Source organism: Cavia porcellus, unplaced genomic scaffold, assembly GCF_034190915.1.
Source record: "Cavia porcellus strain 051 isolate PalLab524CR breed Dunkin Hartley unplaced genomic scaffold, mCavPor4.1 scaffold_9, whole genome shotgun sequence".
Classification (NCBI taxonomy): Eukaryota; Metazoa; Chordata; class Mammalia; order Rodentia; family Caviidae; genus Cavia; species Cavia porcellus.
The window spans coordinates 71,610,645-71,626,116 of NW_026947492.1; the positions used below are offsets into that span (position 1 = coordinate 71,610,645).

Below are 15,472 nucleotides of genomic sequence, written 5' to 3' on the forward strand. Positions count from 1 at the left end.
TTGTTTTTGCAGAGTTGTTTTGTCTTCTGATTCCAAGTGAATTTTAGGAATGTTTTCTCTACTTCTGTGAAGTATGCTAATGGCATGTTGATTGGGATTACATTAAATGTTGTAACAATTTTGGGAGTGCACCTATTTTCCCTACATTGCTTTTTCCTACTCAAGAATTCAGTTTCTGAATAAAGACCATGCAATTTAAGTTTCCCCCATTTATAACTTATTATTGATTGATTTTTCCTGAGGCAGCAAATTGACTTATTTTCCTTAGTAGATACACATTATTTTAGGTGTTTCAAAATTTCTTATTTATCTTTATTTTTTTAACACTTCTTTTATTTAGAGAAAAAAAATAATAATAATACAGAATGTCAAGAAAAACAGCAAGAAATCACTAGTTGATAAATTACATATTGTTATCTTAGAAGTGGTTGTTAAAGTTACAAAATCAAAGCATAAAAAGTAAACAACAGTACAAACCATTTTGTTTGGTGAGTTGTTTGCTTACTTTATACTCATACCTCATTTCCATTGACTGCGTAATCATTGTAATATGTGAAATACTTTTATTGTATCCTTCAAAATATAATTTTTGGCATTTTATACCATTGCTGTCATTATATATATATATATGAGATTTTCTTAAATCCTTTCTTTCTTACTTTTCTATTAAACTCATCTAAGTCAAGTTTCCATGTGTGCATCTATTCCTTTTCTTCTAAATGCAGTGGAAGTTCTTTGTGGACATATATCACATTTTCAATTGTGTTACTTCCCCGTGAAGTATATCCAAATTACACAATACATCTCCAACAGCAAAGGAATGAAAATAAGAGAAAAATATTGTTCTACATAATTTGTGAGAAAGGCAATGGGTTAGAGTTGTGTTACATGAAGAAAAAAAGATTGAGAATACTTTGTCCTGAACTATGTCTTTTTTTGTTGTTGTTATTTTTTGGGGCGCTTCTTTTTTAAATAATTAATTGATTAATTTTATTCATGGTAAAATATAAAACTGCTTTTTAACCCCTTTAAGGTATACAATTCTGTGATGTTTAGCACACTGATAACTACTAATTCAAGAACATTTTCATCACTCTAAAGAAAACCCTGTGTTGTTCAAGAGTCACTCTCCATTCATCTCTCAAGCTACTGGCAACCATTAATGCTTTCTGCATCTGTGTCTTTACCTATTCTAGGTGGTTAATATGAATAGAATCATTTGTGTTGTTTCTTCTAATCAGAATTTTTAAGAGTTCTATGTTGTACCATATTTCAATACTTCGTACCTTTTTATGATTGAAGATTACTCTATTACAGGGATATGCCACACTTTAGTTATTTTTCAGTTGAACATTTGGGGTAACAATTGCTATGAACATTCACTTCAAAGTATTTATTTGGATACTTACTTTCAGTTTTCTTGAGTATATCCTGAGTGGAATTGTTGGGTCATGATAATTTTATACTCAATTTATTGAAGAGTATCATACTGATTTCCACTCCAGCTGCACCATTTTACAGTCACTATAGGAATATATAATGGTTCAAATTTCTTCAGATCCTCAGCAAAACTATCTCTCTTTTTCCTTCCTTCCTCCCTTCCTTCCTTCCTTTCTTTCTCCCATCCTTCTTCTTTCCTTTCTTTCTTTCCAAGGTCTAAGTCATTTTTTCCATTTTGATGACGCTGGCATTTCTCTGTGGTTTTAGTTTACAAGGCCTAGGGGATAATTATGTTGGACACCTCTCTCGTGTCTTTTGGTTACTTGCATTTCCTATATTGGTAGTACTTGTTCAAGTCTTCTGCTCACTTAAAAAATGAAATGTCCAACTTCTGTCAAAATGTAGAAGCATTTTATATATTCCAAGTATCAGTTCTGCTACCAAGAAATTAAAATGGAACACGTATAAATAGAGACAAATTATAAAGAAAACGTTATAAAATGTTAATAATTGGAAAATCTGGGAAAGGGAAGTGTGAGAGTTCTTCATAGTGTTCTTTTAACTGCTTTAAAAATCTGAATTTTTTTCAATGTATGAAATTACAAAATAACAGTTTATTAGGCATAGATTTTCATGTTAATTTGAATTACTTTCTTTTGGTAATTTTAAAACAAATTGATGGCAAAATCATAAAGAAGATAGATTGCGGCCACACAATGAACTAAACTGACCTAATACACTAGTCTGCCCATTCAGGTTTGTGAGCCGTGATTTATGCTACATTGGCTCTTTCTCCTAGACTGGTGCTTCAGAAGCTGCAAGTACAAAAGTAGGAGTTCTGCCAGAGTCTCAAGTTTTCAGAGTCTGGCTTGTGCCACTGTTATCTACACTCAGCCCAACATTAAGAATTCTGCTTAGCTTGTTTTTCAATTGATTTGTGTTGGTATTTTTTTTTTAACCATCTCATTTGGGTTGTTTAGGAGTCTGAAAATATGTAACAAATTTCCTGAACAATGTCAAACCAATAATATCTGTCAAAACTCAGATATTTACTCATAATGCTGATCCCCTGCCTTGATGACAACAATAATTGTGTATTATAATTATATATTAATATAATAGCTTAAGGTCGTGCCACAGGCAAATGTCTTGTTGTCACATTAATCCAATTATTATTACTTGGAGTATATCACCATCTAATTCTGCAAATGATGAACTTTCTTTAATTATACAGAAAATATGGTAAGTCTGAGTTTCAAGTTAGTGGGTTTTTTTCTTCCAGAAACCAAATGCTTAATTGCAACAGTACAATGTTCCCCCTTCTGCCCTTCTGTCCTCCTTATTACCATCTGGGAGTCTTCTGAGAGGAATTATAGCTCAGTATACAAACTAATGATTCAGAATTCTCTTGAGTTCTTTAGCTGCTCCAGAGACTGCTTCTAGAATCCCCTCTTCACAGCTTTGCCTCCTTTAAATAGAAATATTAATGTACATTTTATCATGAAGTCAATGGTAAGAACTTTGAATGGAGCAGAGGATGTGGGAAATGTGGGGGTTCCCCTTCCTCCCTTGTCCTTAGTGATGATTAGAATTTACTGAGCTCTGCTTTTAGGACAAGATGCTGGTCATCTCCACTTTCCCACGTTGCATCCTGTGTACTTCAGCACTTTCTCCCTCCATGGTGGCATGCCTTTATTGGCTTTGGCATGCTAATTTGATCTATTTCTTCTCCAGATAAGAAAATTTGGTAAGATCACTAGAGGGGAGGGAAGGGAAGAAAAACCATAATGTAGCCATGAAGATACAATTGACCATGTACTGGAAGTGAACTTGTTTCACCTGCATTGATTTTTAAAATTAATCTAATTTTATCAAAATAACTTACTTAATGATGCTAAACATTCTGTAATAGATCTGGTCATTTTTGGTAATGGTCCATTTTTACATACCTTATCAAATCATAATTGCAATATAAAATTCTTAGTGAAAAATAATCCTGGTCCTCATCTTATGTAGAGACAGACAGAACTTCCATAGATTGGGTTTTAGTTAATTTCTCTGTTGAGCTGGGCTTGGAGGATAAAGAATAAGTGATTTTAAGTGCAAAGGATCTTAGAATCAAAAGAGAAATTATGTGTTCTTCTGTTGTTTCCTTATGGGCTTATTCAATCCCTTCTTTCTAAAATGAGTGTAAATTAGACATTGAATATTTCTTTGATCTTTTCAATCCTCCTTCACATCCAATAACATATTTTAGTTTTAGGGAAATGAAGTCACAGTTCCTGTTAATCCACAGAAAAGGTAAAATTAAGTGGCAGAAGGTTGACACTGAGAATGATTTTGCTTTCAGATTCTTCTTGACCTTGAAGATAGATTCTCAGTCATCTGAGGAAACAATTTCTCTTCTACATTTTCACGGGAGAATAACATTCTTAATGTGTCGATGTCCGCTCCCGGCCGGCAGGAAAGACACACGACAAGGTCTGGCGGTGGTCAGGCTTTTCTTTATTCTCTCCTTATACAGTCTGCCCCGAAGCCTCTACCGGTCTGCTCTCCGCGGCTCCTTCCGTGCTTCAGTCTGCCCCGAAGCCTCTACCGGTCCGCTCCCCGCGGCTCCTTTTGTGCTTCTCTCTCTCTCTCTCTCTCTCTCTCTCTCTCTCTCTCTCTCTCTCTCTCGGGGGTGGAGGCACTGGCTATATATAGGATTAATAGCTAGGCAGACTACCCTGTGAGGCGGGAACTTAGTGGGGTGATAAGAAACAGGTGCCACACAGGCGGGCTCGATGAGAGGGGTAATCCAGCTCAGGCTTTTGTACTTTCCCACAGGCCTCGCAATCACCGCGTCTGATGACTTGACAGTGCCACGGCTCCCAACATTAATGACAATCAGGGAAGTGAGGGATACTGCCTTCTGATGCAGTGCTATTCATTAAGAGGCCACATCACCTGACAAGTCACAAATCAGTAACACAGATTCACTCACCTCTCTGTCTTTTGCTACTTTGACTTGGTTCAAATCAATTGAGAAAACCATGCTAGACAGTTATGTACCATGACTGATCTCATTAGCTGGGAATAAAAGTTTTACAGATGTTGTCCCTACTGTTAAACATTTTTTGGTCTCAGAGAAATATTTGCTGAGAACCGCTGTAGAGGTAAGTAATGAGACTGTAAACACACTTGCATATCTGTGATAGACTAGATATTTGTGGTGAGGGTGATTGTGTCTATGTCTGTGAGTTGGGATTAAACTGGAGAATAATGAAAGATATTGAAGGAGAAATTCCCGAGAATGAAAAAAGGAGAGTGGGTGGCTTGTTATAAACTGGGCTTCTTTCAAATAAGTGACATCTGGTTTGGACTTTACTGTTTGCTTTAAACCTTCTGCTTACAAAACGAACAAGCAGTTAAACAGAGAAGAGTAGGACCTTCTTCTGATGCCGCATCCTAACTTTAAGACTAAATGAGTAGTTTTTCATCAATTTAACTTACAGCTCCATCTAGATTTTCAGGCTTTGTTAATCGGTTATGTAGGGTGTAATACTGCCTCTTGATCTTTTCTTTTTCTTTCTTTCTTCCTTTCTTCCCTCTCTCTCTTTCTCCCTCCTTCCTCTCTCTCTCTTTCCTTTGCAAAATTCCTATAGCCTAGGAGTTTCTTAGCCAGGATTTCAAGGTGTTCTTCAATTTGTATGCTACCTCTGCATCTTAACTTTCCTCTAAATGAAATTGGCATTTGTTTCTACTTCAGGTAATCACTAGTACCTGCGTTGGAAGTATGTATGACTTTGTCAGCAACAGAAATCCTAAGTATTTATATATCACACTGTAGGTGTTGGATATCTGCAATATTTAAGGTCATAATTATTTTGAAATGAAAGTGGTTGTTGGACCCCCTACTTTTAATGTCATTCTGTATGGCTGAGGCAGGAGGATTGCAAGTTTGTTTTACCAGCTTAGTGAGACCGTGTCTCAAAACTTTAAAAACTGGGGCTGGGGATTTAGCTCAGTGGCATAAACGCCTGCCTTACAAGCAAGCAGTCCTGAGTTTGATCTGCGATACCGATAAAAAGGAGAAAGACAAAAAAAAAAAAAAACTTTAAAAACTTAAAAATACTGAGAATGTATCTTATTAAAAGATCCCAAGTTCAATCCCCATTACTGCCCCAAAAATGTTAATGAAGACACATAGTCTTTATTATTATGTTTTATTAAAGCATATATATTGTAGCTTACACACTTGTTTTCTAAAACTATACTGATAATTATATTTGATGTAACTATTTTCCTTGGTAATCATTGATACATTTAAAACTTGAAACATTAACAATTATCAGATAAATAGTTGATAATCCACCCTTTGCATAGAAGTGTAAACTTCACATTTTAACTATCCTTTACTTTTGTAACAGCTATATAAAATTTTGTAACAGCTATATAAATTTTTTTTATCGGTACTGCGGATCGAACTCACAACTGCCTGCTTTCAAGGCAGGTGCTTATGCTGCAGGTGCTTATGCCGCTAACCTAAATCCCCAGCTCCGATCTCTTTATTGACAATGCAGGCATTCTATACATCTCTACTATTTTTACATTTTTATTGAAACTGTAATCACTGAATGAGGTGGTCTACTATGTCTTACAAGTACACAGTAAAAGCTTACACTGTTTTAAAGGCGTTTTTAAGTTTGGGGGGAGGGATAAACAATGATAACACAAGGTAATAATAGATGATGATGGGCTAGATGGGGGGTACTAGTACTGTTAAAGCAGAGCCAGACATCAGCCAAGTTGATGACAAATGAAAATTATTGTTTACTAGTTGGTCTACTCTTTTAGAATTTTATTCACAGTTGAGATTTGCTTCACAGAGCTCCAGTGGAAGCTGCAGATAAGATGTCAAGTGTATTCAGAATTCTTGTTTAGCTCCCCAATTCCTTTAGGATAGGCTATGTTCTCTAAGAGGCATTTTGGTTGTACGGAGTATTTTGGCTCTCTTTGAATTCTTATATCTTCCTGACTGTCTTTTTAGGGAAGAGACAAGATCAGCTGCATGGCTAAAATATTTTTTAATATATTAGCACAGTCATGAGATGGAGATGTGGCAAGAGCACCAAAAGACACAGAGGACTGAATTGATGATAAGCTGCAATTGCTCGGCATGACTTTATGGATACCTCTGATCTTCATTCATTGCCCTATTTTTGAAACTGTGGTAATTGAAAAAAGGAGGATGGTTCATTTTTGATCTATTCTACACTTTCCAGGGTATACAAATAGGGAATATAACATATTATACAGTACTACTGTGCAACACTGAGAATGCTCCCAATTTAAGCTGCCTGATCATCCTCTAAAGGAATTATAAAGGGAATTTGTTGAAATGTTGTAGCAATTGGGGCTATATGTAAACCCTCTGACTCTGAATTAGATAATTTTATAGGTTATGACCCCTTATGTTTACATATGGTGACTTCTTGCTGAAAAGGGAGAAAAACTATGAGACAGACAAATCAGACACAAGTGGCAGAATTCTTTCTTCTGGGACTCTCTGATGACCCCAACACCCAACAGTTGCTATTCACCTTATTGCTGGGTGTCTACCTGGTCACAGTGCTTGGAAATCTGCTTCTTGTGTCCCTTGTTCAGGCTGACTCCCAGCTTCATACGCCCATGTACTTTTTCCTCTGCAACTTGTCTGTGGCTGACCTCTGTTTCTCTACAAACATAGTTCCTCAGGCCCTAGTCCACCTACTTTCCAGAAAGAAGGTGATTTCATTCACACAATGTGCAGCTCAACTTTTTCTTTTCCTCATTTTTGGTTGTACACAGTGTGTCCTTTTGGCAGTGATGTCCTATGATCGGTATGTGGCAATCTGCAACCCTTTGCACTACTATAGCATCATGACCCGGAGGGTGTGTATCCAGTTGGCCACAGGATCATGGACCAGCGGCATTTTTGTGTCTGTGGTGGATACCACTTTCACCCTAAGGCTGACCTACCAAGGCAGCAACAGGATTGCTCATTTCTTTTGTGAGGCCCCTGCATTGTTGATTCTGGCATCCACTGACACTCGCACTTCAGAGATGGCCATTTTCCTCATGGGGGTTGTGATTCTTCTTATACCTGTTTCCCTAATTCTTGGATCCTACAGTTACATCATAGTGACTGTGGTCAAGATCAAGTCAGCTGCGGGAAGACTCAAGGCACTTTCTACCTGTGGTTCCCACCTTATGGTTGTCATCCTTTTTTATGGATCAGGAATCATTACCTACATGACACCCAAATCTTCTAAACAGCAAAAGAAACTAGTGTCTGTTTTTTATGCAGTGGTAACCCCCATGCTTAATCCCTTAATCTACAGCCTGAGAAACAAGGATGTGAAGGGAGCACTGAGGAAAGTAGCTGCAAGGAATTTCCCAAATAGGCTTGAGGACATCCACTGACTCAGAGACCTTTCTGACTTCTTACATGTTAAACTTGCTGGGTAGTCTGCTTCCTTGAGGAACTGTATGTGGTAAGATTCTCTTCCTTGAGCCTTGTATATGAGCCCACTCTTTATTCTTTAGCACTTTCTTTGTGGAGGAAGCATGACAATTCAAGGACCAACGGTACAGAGGATCTCTTTTCTTCTGTTTTATTCTTTGACATTCAAGATTCAGGAAATTCCCTGAGAAACATTCATATTTTATAGACCTTGTAATAAAAATTCTCTTTTATATGTAATTTATACATATATATTCATCTATCCAAGATCTTACACCAAGTATTTTAGTATTTTCAAAAATTTTTTTAACTTGCCTTTTTTTTAGTACAGAGGATCGAACTCACAAACTTGCACTTGCCAGGCAGGCACTTACAGGACTGAGCTAAATCCCTGGCCCTCACATTTCTAAAAAACATTAAATAATAAAAATTTAAAAAGCATTCACTTTTTGCCATAAATCCTATTTGTATGTGCATGCAAGTGTACTTGTATGTGTATTAGAGGTGGGTAATGAAGATCACAAATATAATGGACCTGACAGCTCTTCTGTCCATATCACTGTACTTTCAGATATATTAGGATCTTGCCTATGAGGATGCACATTCATAAGTGTGAATATATAGTTTTGTAAATCAACAAGAAATAATTGCATATCACAGGGCTGGCTAAAGTGAGAACCTGTAATCAAATCTAAACCCGAAGGTCCAAGAAGAGAGAGCTAGGACCTAGAGAGAGTAACTGTATGCAAAGTACACCAGGCAAGTGCTGTGGACTAGGTTAGATGTAGGTGAGCAAGCCCTGGGGAGAACGACTTCAAGCTTAATTTCCACTTTCCTTCTGAGCCTCGCTGTTGTATTACAATTACAAGTCAGAGTACAATAAAAGGCAACAAACATATTTTTATATATTTGAATCATTACTTACATTAGGGAAACTATTCTGTATTCACACATGCGAGATTGATTTATTTCACTTATGAGTATGGTCTCAAGCTGCGCCCATTTATTGATAAATATCTCAATGTGATCCTTCTTTATAGCTGAATAATACTCCATTGTATAGAACTACCACAACTTTTTTATCCATTCCTCAGTTGATGGACACTTGGGTTGTTTCCAATGTTTTTGGATCATTGAACACAGCTGTTTGCAGTCTCCCTGTTTAAATGTCCACCTTGTATTCTTTGATACTGTGATTTGAGCAACTATTTTCAAGATGATAATATGTAATTTATTAACAGGTGATTTCTTGCTGTTATGTTTTTTTTTTTTTTTTTTTGTAGTTCTGTATTACGTGTATCCTTACACCGCTTTGTTTTGTTTTGTGTTTTTCTCTTTTTCCTCTTAAATAAAATTAAAAAAAAAGGCAACAAACATCCTGAAGAACATAGCAAGGTAAAAAAGGACAGACTACGAATATGTCAAAGGAAGCTGGAGATGAAGAGCAAGGGATTGTTCTTTGGCCCTCAGCATCTACTTGCTCTTTGTCCAGGGGTTAATTCATGCTCCTACTACAGGGAGCACACACAGTTACATCAGCAAGTGTATTGTAGCAGTGAGTCACACCTCTTCATACCTAAAATATAGCTTCACCGGGATGACTTATACTAGGAAACTGGGAAGAAAAAGGGTGAAAAAAGCAAATAATTAATAGGAAACATACCTGCTATAATTTCTGATACTGATTACTAGACCTAAACTGATAATTATAACTTTTCTTTCACTATCTTCCATGAATTTATTTTCTGTCTTACTCTGCATTTTCTAGTGTTTATCTCATATGGTGATTTAAAACTTTTTTCCTTAAAATTTGAGCTCTTGATAATCTCTTTTTATTGGAATTCTGCAGTTTCTTTTTGACTGCAGAAGTATGGTGAGATATCCCAGTGACTCAGTTGGGTCCCCAAATCAATCATCTATACCACCAGTATCTTTCGGCAACCAAATTTGTGTTTACAAATAAAATCAGTCACTTCAGGCAACAGTGATTTTATCTATGCCTGCTTATCAGTTCCATGATAAAAGGACCACAATACCAGTGAGAACCTGTTTCTAATTCATTAAGGTTCTCAGTGATTCAAGACTCTGGTGAAGATGTTTATTTTGGGGATAGTAGGAATCTTAATGGAGACAAACCTAAAAATGTAGAGATGGGTAGCAAAAAAATCTGCAAAGGGTTACTTGCTCAATAATCTAAGGAGCAAGTCCAATTTTATCCTTAGATTTAATAATCTTTGAATTCTACCAGTTGTAGAAACAGCACCATATATTGACAACTACTTAAAAAAGCATATACTTCATTGTATAAGATAGCACTTCTTAGCTGGTGTGGTAACTGCGACTTTAGAAGGTCAAATTTGCAGTTCTACCAAGTAAAATGCTTCTGCTTACTGTACTTGAATGGTGACATAAATTCAATGGACTTGAGTCTATTGCACTTTATTTCACCATAAGGAAAGGAAAAACACTATGACTGTTTCTATGAGGACAAAATACTGAATTCTAAGTGATAGATGTGGGCCAGTGTAATCAACATACCAACAGGATCCAACTGTTTCATTTAGTAAATTATGTTCACGTTAAAGTTCAGTTTTAACAATTGTAAACAATAGTTTAACCACCACTAAATATGATATAAAAGATTTTCATTGCCATGAAAAGTCTATGGTTCCCTTTAGTCAATGTATTCATTTTCCTCCTACTCTCTAGCAATCATTTGATCTGCTATTACCATATATTTTCCTTTTCTAAAATTGTATGTACACGTATTCCAACCATATATATATATGTATATATATATATATATATATATATATATATGGCACTAAAGTAAATCCCTACCCTCCACAACAGTATATTTTTAAGTCTGACTTTTATATAACATGATGCTTTTGTGGGTACATCTTATATTCATTAATTGTCTCTTTTTATTGTTGAGCAATAGTCCATTGTAGCTCTCTATCTCAATTTATTTACCCATTTACCAGAATAGGGTATTTTTTAAATAGAGTTGGTGGAAATGACATACTTATGCAGTAAATATTGTTGTACTCTTTAATTATATGTGAGGTATTGGGAATTACACCAAGTTTTACTGCCTCTACCCAAGGTTGCTATTTGTTAAGAGTGATATTATGTTCACTGAGGAAAATCAGAGTCTGTTGGTTGAATGATATTCAAGCTTGAAAGGAACAGTTGATTTGATCCAGTTCCAATATTGAAGAAAATGTTGAACAAACAAAGCATCTTTGAGTTGTTTACAGAGGATTCCCATAATTAATTTATTTATACTTGACTGGAGAGTTCTTTATAACATTCCTGTCAAGCAGCTTTCATAACCCATGTGAATAATTTGAGATTTAGGCAGTTGTCAGTGTGGAGTAGCCTTTCTCCCAGGGAGGCTCCGAACAACTATGGAAGGACAGGCAGCACTCAATTGCTACTCCTCTGAACACATGCACATTACAAGACCTTGAAGGTGTGAAGAATATTTCATTGTCTGTCTTACTAGAGTCTAAATTCTATGAGGCCAGATATTTGTTTTGTTTACCACAGTGTTGTTAGGGCACAGCCTGGGCCTGAAATATGCAGATGGCATAATAAAAATTTGTTTATAAAAATGAGTAAAAGAATGTAAAAGTACTCATTGTCAATAGTAAAATTATTTTAATTACTTTACACATAAATATACCATAAAAATATTCAGCTAGGATTTTGGATAAATAGAAGAAATTAAAGCAGAAAATTATAAAATGAAATTGGTAAAGAAGTTCAAAGTTAAAACAGCAGAGTGGATTGTAGTGGACTTTTTAATTTTCAGAGGATCTTAATTTATGTAAACCAGCAGCATCCTTAGAGATCCTGGCACCACAGTCTCACAGAATAAGAGCCTGCTATACACTGTTTTTGAGAATTTTATTTTCTTCCCTTTATCCTTCTTTTTACCCCTTCAGTTTCCAAGCTAGTCATAGCTTCTGAAGGCCCATAGCTCTGTGGATGACCCGCCTTAGGGCAGCCTTCACTTCATTGTTTCTTAACCTGTAGATGATGGGATTCAGCATGGGAGTCACCACTGTATAGGACAGTGATAGCAGCTTCTTGTACTCAGGAGAGGTGCTAGAGCGGGGTCGGAAATATGTGAGAATGGCTGTGCTGTAGAAGAGGGAAACAACAAGGAGGTGGGAGGAGCAGGTGGAGAAGGCCTTGTGTTTTCCCTCAGCTGATGGCATCTTGAAGATGTTGGAGAGGATGCGGACGTAGGACCGCAGGATCAGTAAGAATGGGAACAGAATAAATAGGACAGTTGCTGTCAGGGCCTCCAGTTCGAACAAAGAGGTATCAGCACAGACCAGTGCAATGACAGGTGGGCTGTCACAGAAGAAGTGGTTCACCTTGTTGGGACCGCAAAAAGGAAAACTAAAAATCCATGAGGTTTGCACAGTGGCTACTGGAAACCCTGAGAACCAAGATGCAGCTGCCAGTTGGGTACAGGACCTGAGGCCCATGATAACTGGGTAGTGCAAGGGATTACAGATGGCCACATAAAGGTCATATGACCTGGTGGTCAGGAGGCAGCACTCAGCAGCCCCAAAGAAGAAAAAAAAAAAATACATCTGAGTGGCACAGCCAAGGAAGGAAATGGTTGTGTCTTGACTGATCAGGTCGCCAGCATCTTGGGAATAATGACCAAATTGAAACCTATCTCCAGGAAGGACAGATTTCTGAGAAAGAAGCACATAGGATTTTGCAGAGCAGAATCAGGTGTAGTGACCATGATGATGAGGACATTTCCCATTAGTGTAACCAAGTAAATGGTCAAAAATAGGAGAAACAGGAGAGCTTGTAGCTCAGAGGACAGGGTAGAGAAGCTTATAAGAACAAATTCACTGAAGTTGTCCAGTTTTCCCACATCATGCTTCTGTCCAAGATTTTGTTAGGAATTCGAATCCCACAAAGGTAAAAGAAGTCTCCATGTGTCATTTATGTGTCTATAATGCCTAAGGAGGAAAATCTGTAGCTTCATTCTCCACCTTTTTGTTTTGGTTGCTGAAGATCAAACATCTTTCCTCTCCAAAATTTAGAAAGAAAAATTGATCATTGGGTTCATATATTTTTAGATTTCCACTTTTTCTAGTCTAGATTGAGATAAACCATATATAATCTATATATGTCTCAGTGTTGTTCTATGGAGGAATCCAAAACCACAGCTTCACTCTGGGTTCCTATTCTATCTCAGTTTAGTAATCAGTGGTGCCAAGAAAGTCAGGTCAAGTGCTTCTTAATAGATGCATCTTGATGCATAATGAAAGTTATTGATGTCAGGCAGAGTATCCTCTAAAAACCAACGAGTGGGAAGGAGAAAAATCAATAATTACCAAATAATACCTAAGGAGAAGTCCTAAATATACCCCAACCTCAAGAATTTCCTACTAAGGAAGGATTCACTGTGTTATAGGAAGCGCTGTTTCTACACTCATAAAAACTGCATTGTACGCTTTGTTTTGTCTCTTCTCTTTTTCCTTTTAAATAAAGTTTTAAAAAAAGAAAGAAAAAACTGCAGTGTAGAGACTAAAACACATAATGTAGAAAAGGGCTTATTATTGTCTTAGGTCAAATGATCTCCACTTGCTGTATGGAATCAAAGTAATAGAAGCAAAAGCGTGTCAGAATCATGAACAGAAGTCTAGCTATGTTAAGTATACAAGATTCATCAGCTTCTCTTTGTTAATATGTATTCTGACTTGAGAAATTTGAATCTTACATTTTACATGTTAATATAGTCTAACCCATAAACCAAGTATGACTAATAAGATAAAATTTTATGAAAGAAAAAAGCGTTTATCACTTTCAAAATCGAGACCCCAGAATTCTTTCTGATAATGATAAAGTTAAATAATAAATAAATATGAAGTGCTTTGCATGATGTCTAGCATATTATAAATGCCCAGGAAACCTAAAATCTGCTTCTTATCCAATTCATTGCCCCAATTCCCTTTAGCCTCTTCTATTCAACTCTAAGACAAAACGGTATTTTTTTTCTAGTGGAACATGTAAAGAAATTATGTTAGTAGAATTTATCATTATGTTATGTAATAATAAGAGAAATGGGAAATAATAAAATAACAAGTGAAGCATTTGAAATGTAAATAGTCTTAGAAAAACCCACATCAACTTGGTGATATTTGACTGAAGTCCTAGGCAGAAGCAAGAAGTAAGGACGGGATGAGTAAAGAGGAAAGTAAGGGGCAAAATGGGGCACATTTTAATTTTTTTGCTGATTTGTATTCATTTTAAAACTCAACCAGGGCATTGCTTCTTCTATGAAAACTTCGGTATTACAACCATTTTAGTAATAAGAATGAACATTTATGGAATATTAAAATGTGCATGCTGTTCTATTTTACATGTATTATTCTATTTCATTTTCATAACAACGTGAAGATGCAGGTACTGTTAGATTAATTTTACAGGCAAAGACTCTGAAGCACATAAAAATTGAGCTATTTTTCAAAGGATAAGCAACTAGCCTGTACCTGGTAGCAGGATATGTGATCTGGGTGGTCTGACTCCAAATAATAGATGTATTCATCAGTTGACACTTTCATCCAATTTTTCAGAATGACAATTAGTCTGAGCTTACGAATAGTTGCAAACCAGAGTATCTGGCAGAGGGTAGTAAAGCAAGAGCAGAGAAAGACAATTTCTTAAGATGGACAGAAAATTTTAATATTGGAAACTGCAATACATTTCAATAGTTTTTAATTTACAATAATCATTTATTTCTATCTGGTATTTTGGATATTATTCTGTGTAAGAGCACAAACTGTGTTACTTAAATTTTTAGCCCAGTATCTAGAAAAGTAAATGCCCAGTAAATTGTTTTTGAATGAGTTAATGGATAATGAAGAAAATGTGGAAAATAATTATGGAAAGGTTGGTATAGACATAGGCACAGTAAGCCTCATTCATAAGGTATGTAGGCACAAACAGAAGAATATTGCACAATTAGCACAGATTTAAGGAATGCTAAGAGACAGGAATTGTATTCATCATCTTTCTCCACTCCAATATCCTCCTCACACCTACCCAATTTCAGTCAGTGACATCATCCAGAGGTATAAATCAAGAGATGGGATATAATCCTTTAAAATATCTCCTGAAATTGTTTATTCTTTCTCCTACATATTGATCCAGTGTCATCTCTGCCATTTCCTCATCCACTGGTTTTAAGTCCTGGCTTTCATTTTCTATGGATTGGAATATTAAAGTGATCCACTTCCAGTTCATGCTCTTCAAACCAGACTCAGCCTGCACACGATCTGATAGCAACTCGTATGGAATTAATTGCACGCTGAATGTCTTTCAATAACTCTCACTGCAAAACTCTTAAGTAGATCTTTTTCTTTGATTTTTGCTTATTTTTACAGCCTCAAAACTCCTATCAACCTGATGCTGTATACTTTTTTTTCCTTGCACATGATATATTCTCTTATTCATTTTGCATTTGTGCACCTGGATCTTTTTTCTTGGAAGCCTAGTGCTGCAATT

General features: G+C 36.2%; 1 protein-coding gene and 1 pseudogene across 1 annotated transcript; one reads left to right on the forward strand and one right to left on the reverse strand.

Moving 5' to 3' along the window:
- The first annotated feature begins 6,936 nt into the window (after window positions 1-6,936).
- LOC100717147 (olfactory receptor 2D2-like) lies at window positions 6,937-7,884 on the forward strand. The gene has a single exon (XM_003462446.1). The coding sequence runs from the start codon at window positions 6,937-6,939 to the stop codon at window positions 7,882-7,884; it is 948 nt and encodes a 315-aa protein (XP_003462494.1).
- A 4,005-nt stretch (window positions 7,885-11,889) lies between these two features.
- LOC100724616 (olfactory receptor 10A4-like) lies at window positions 11,890-12,838 on the reverse strand (annotated as a pseudogene).
- Window positions 12,839-15,472: the final 2,634 nt, after the last annotated feature.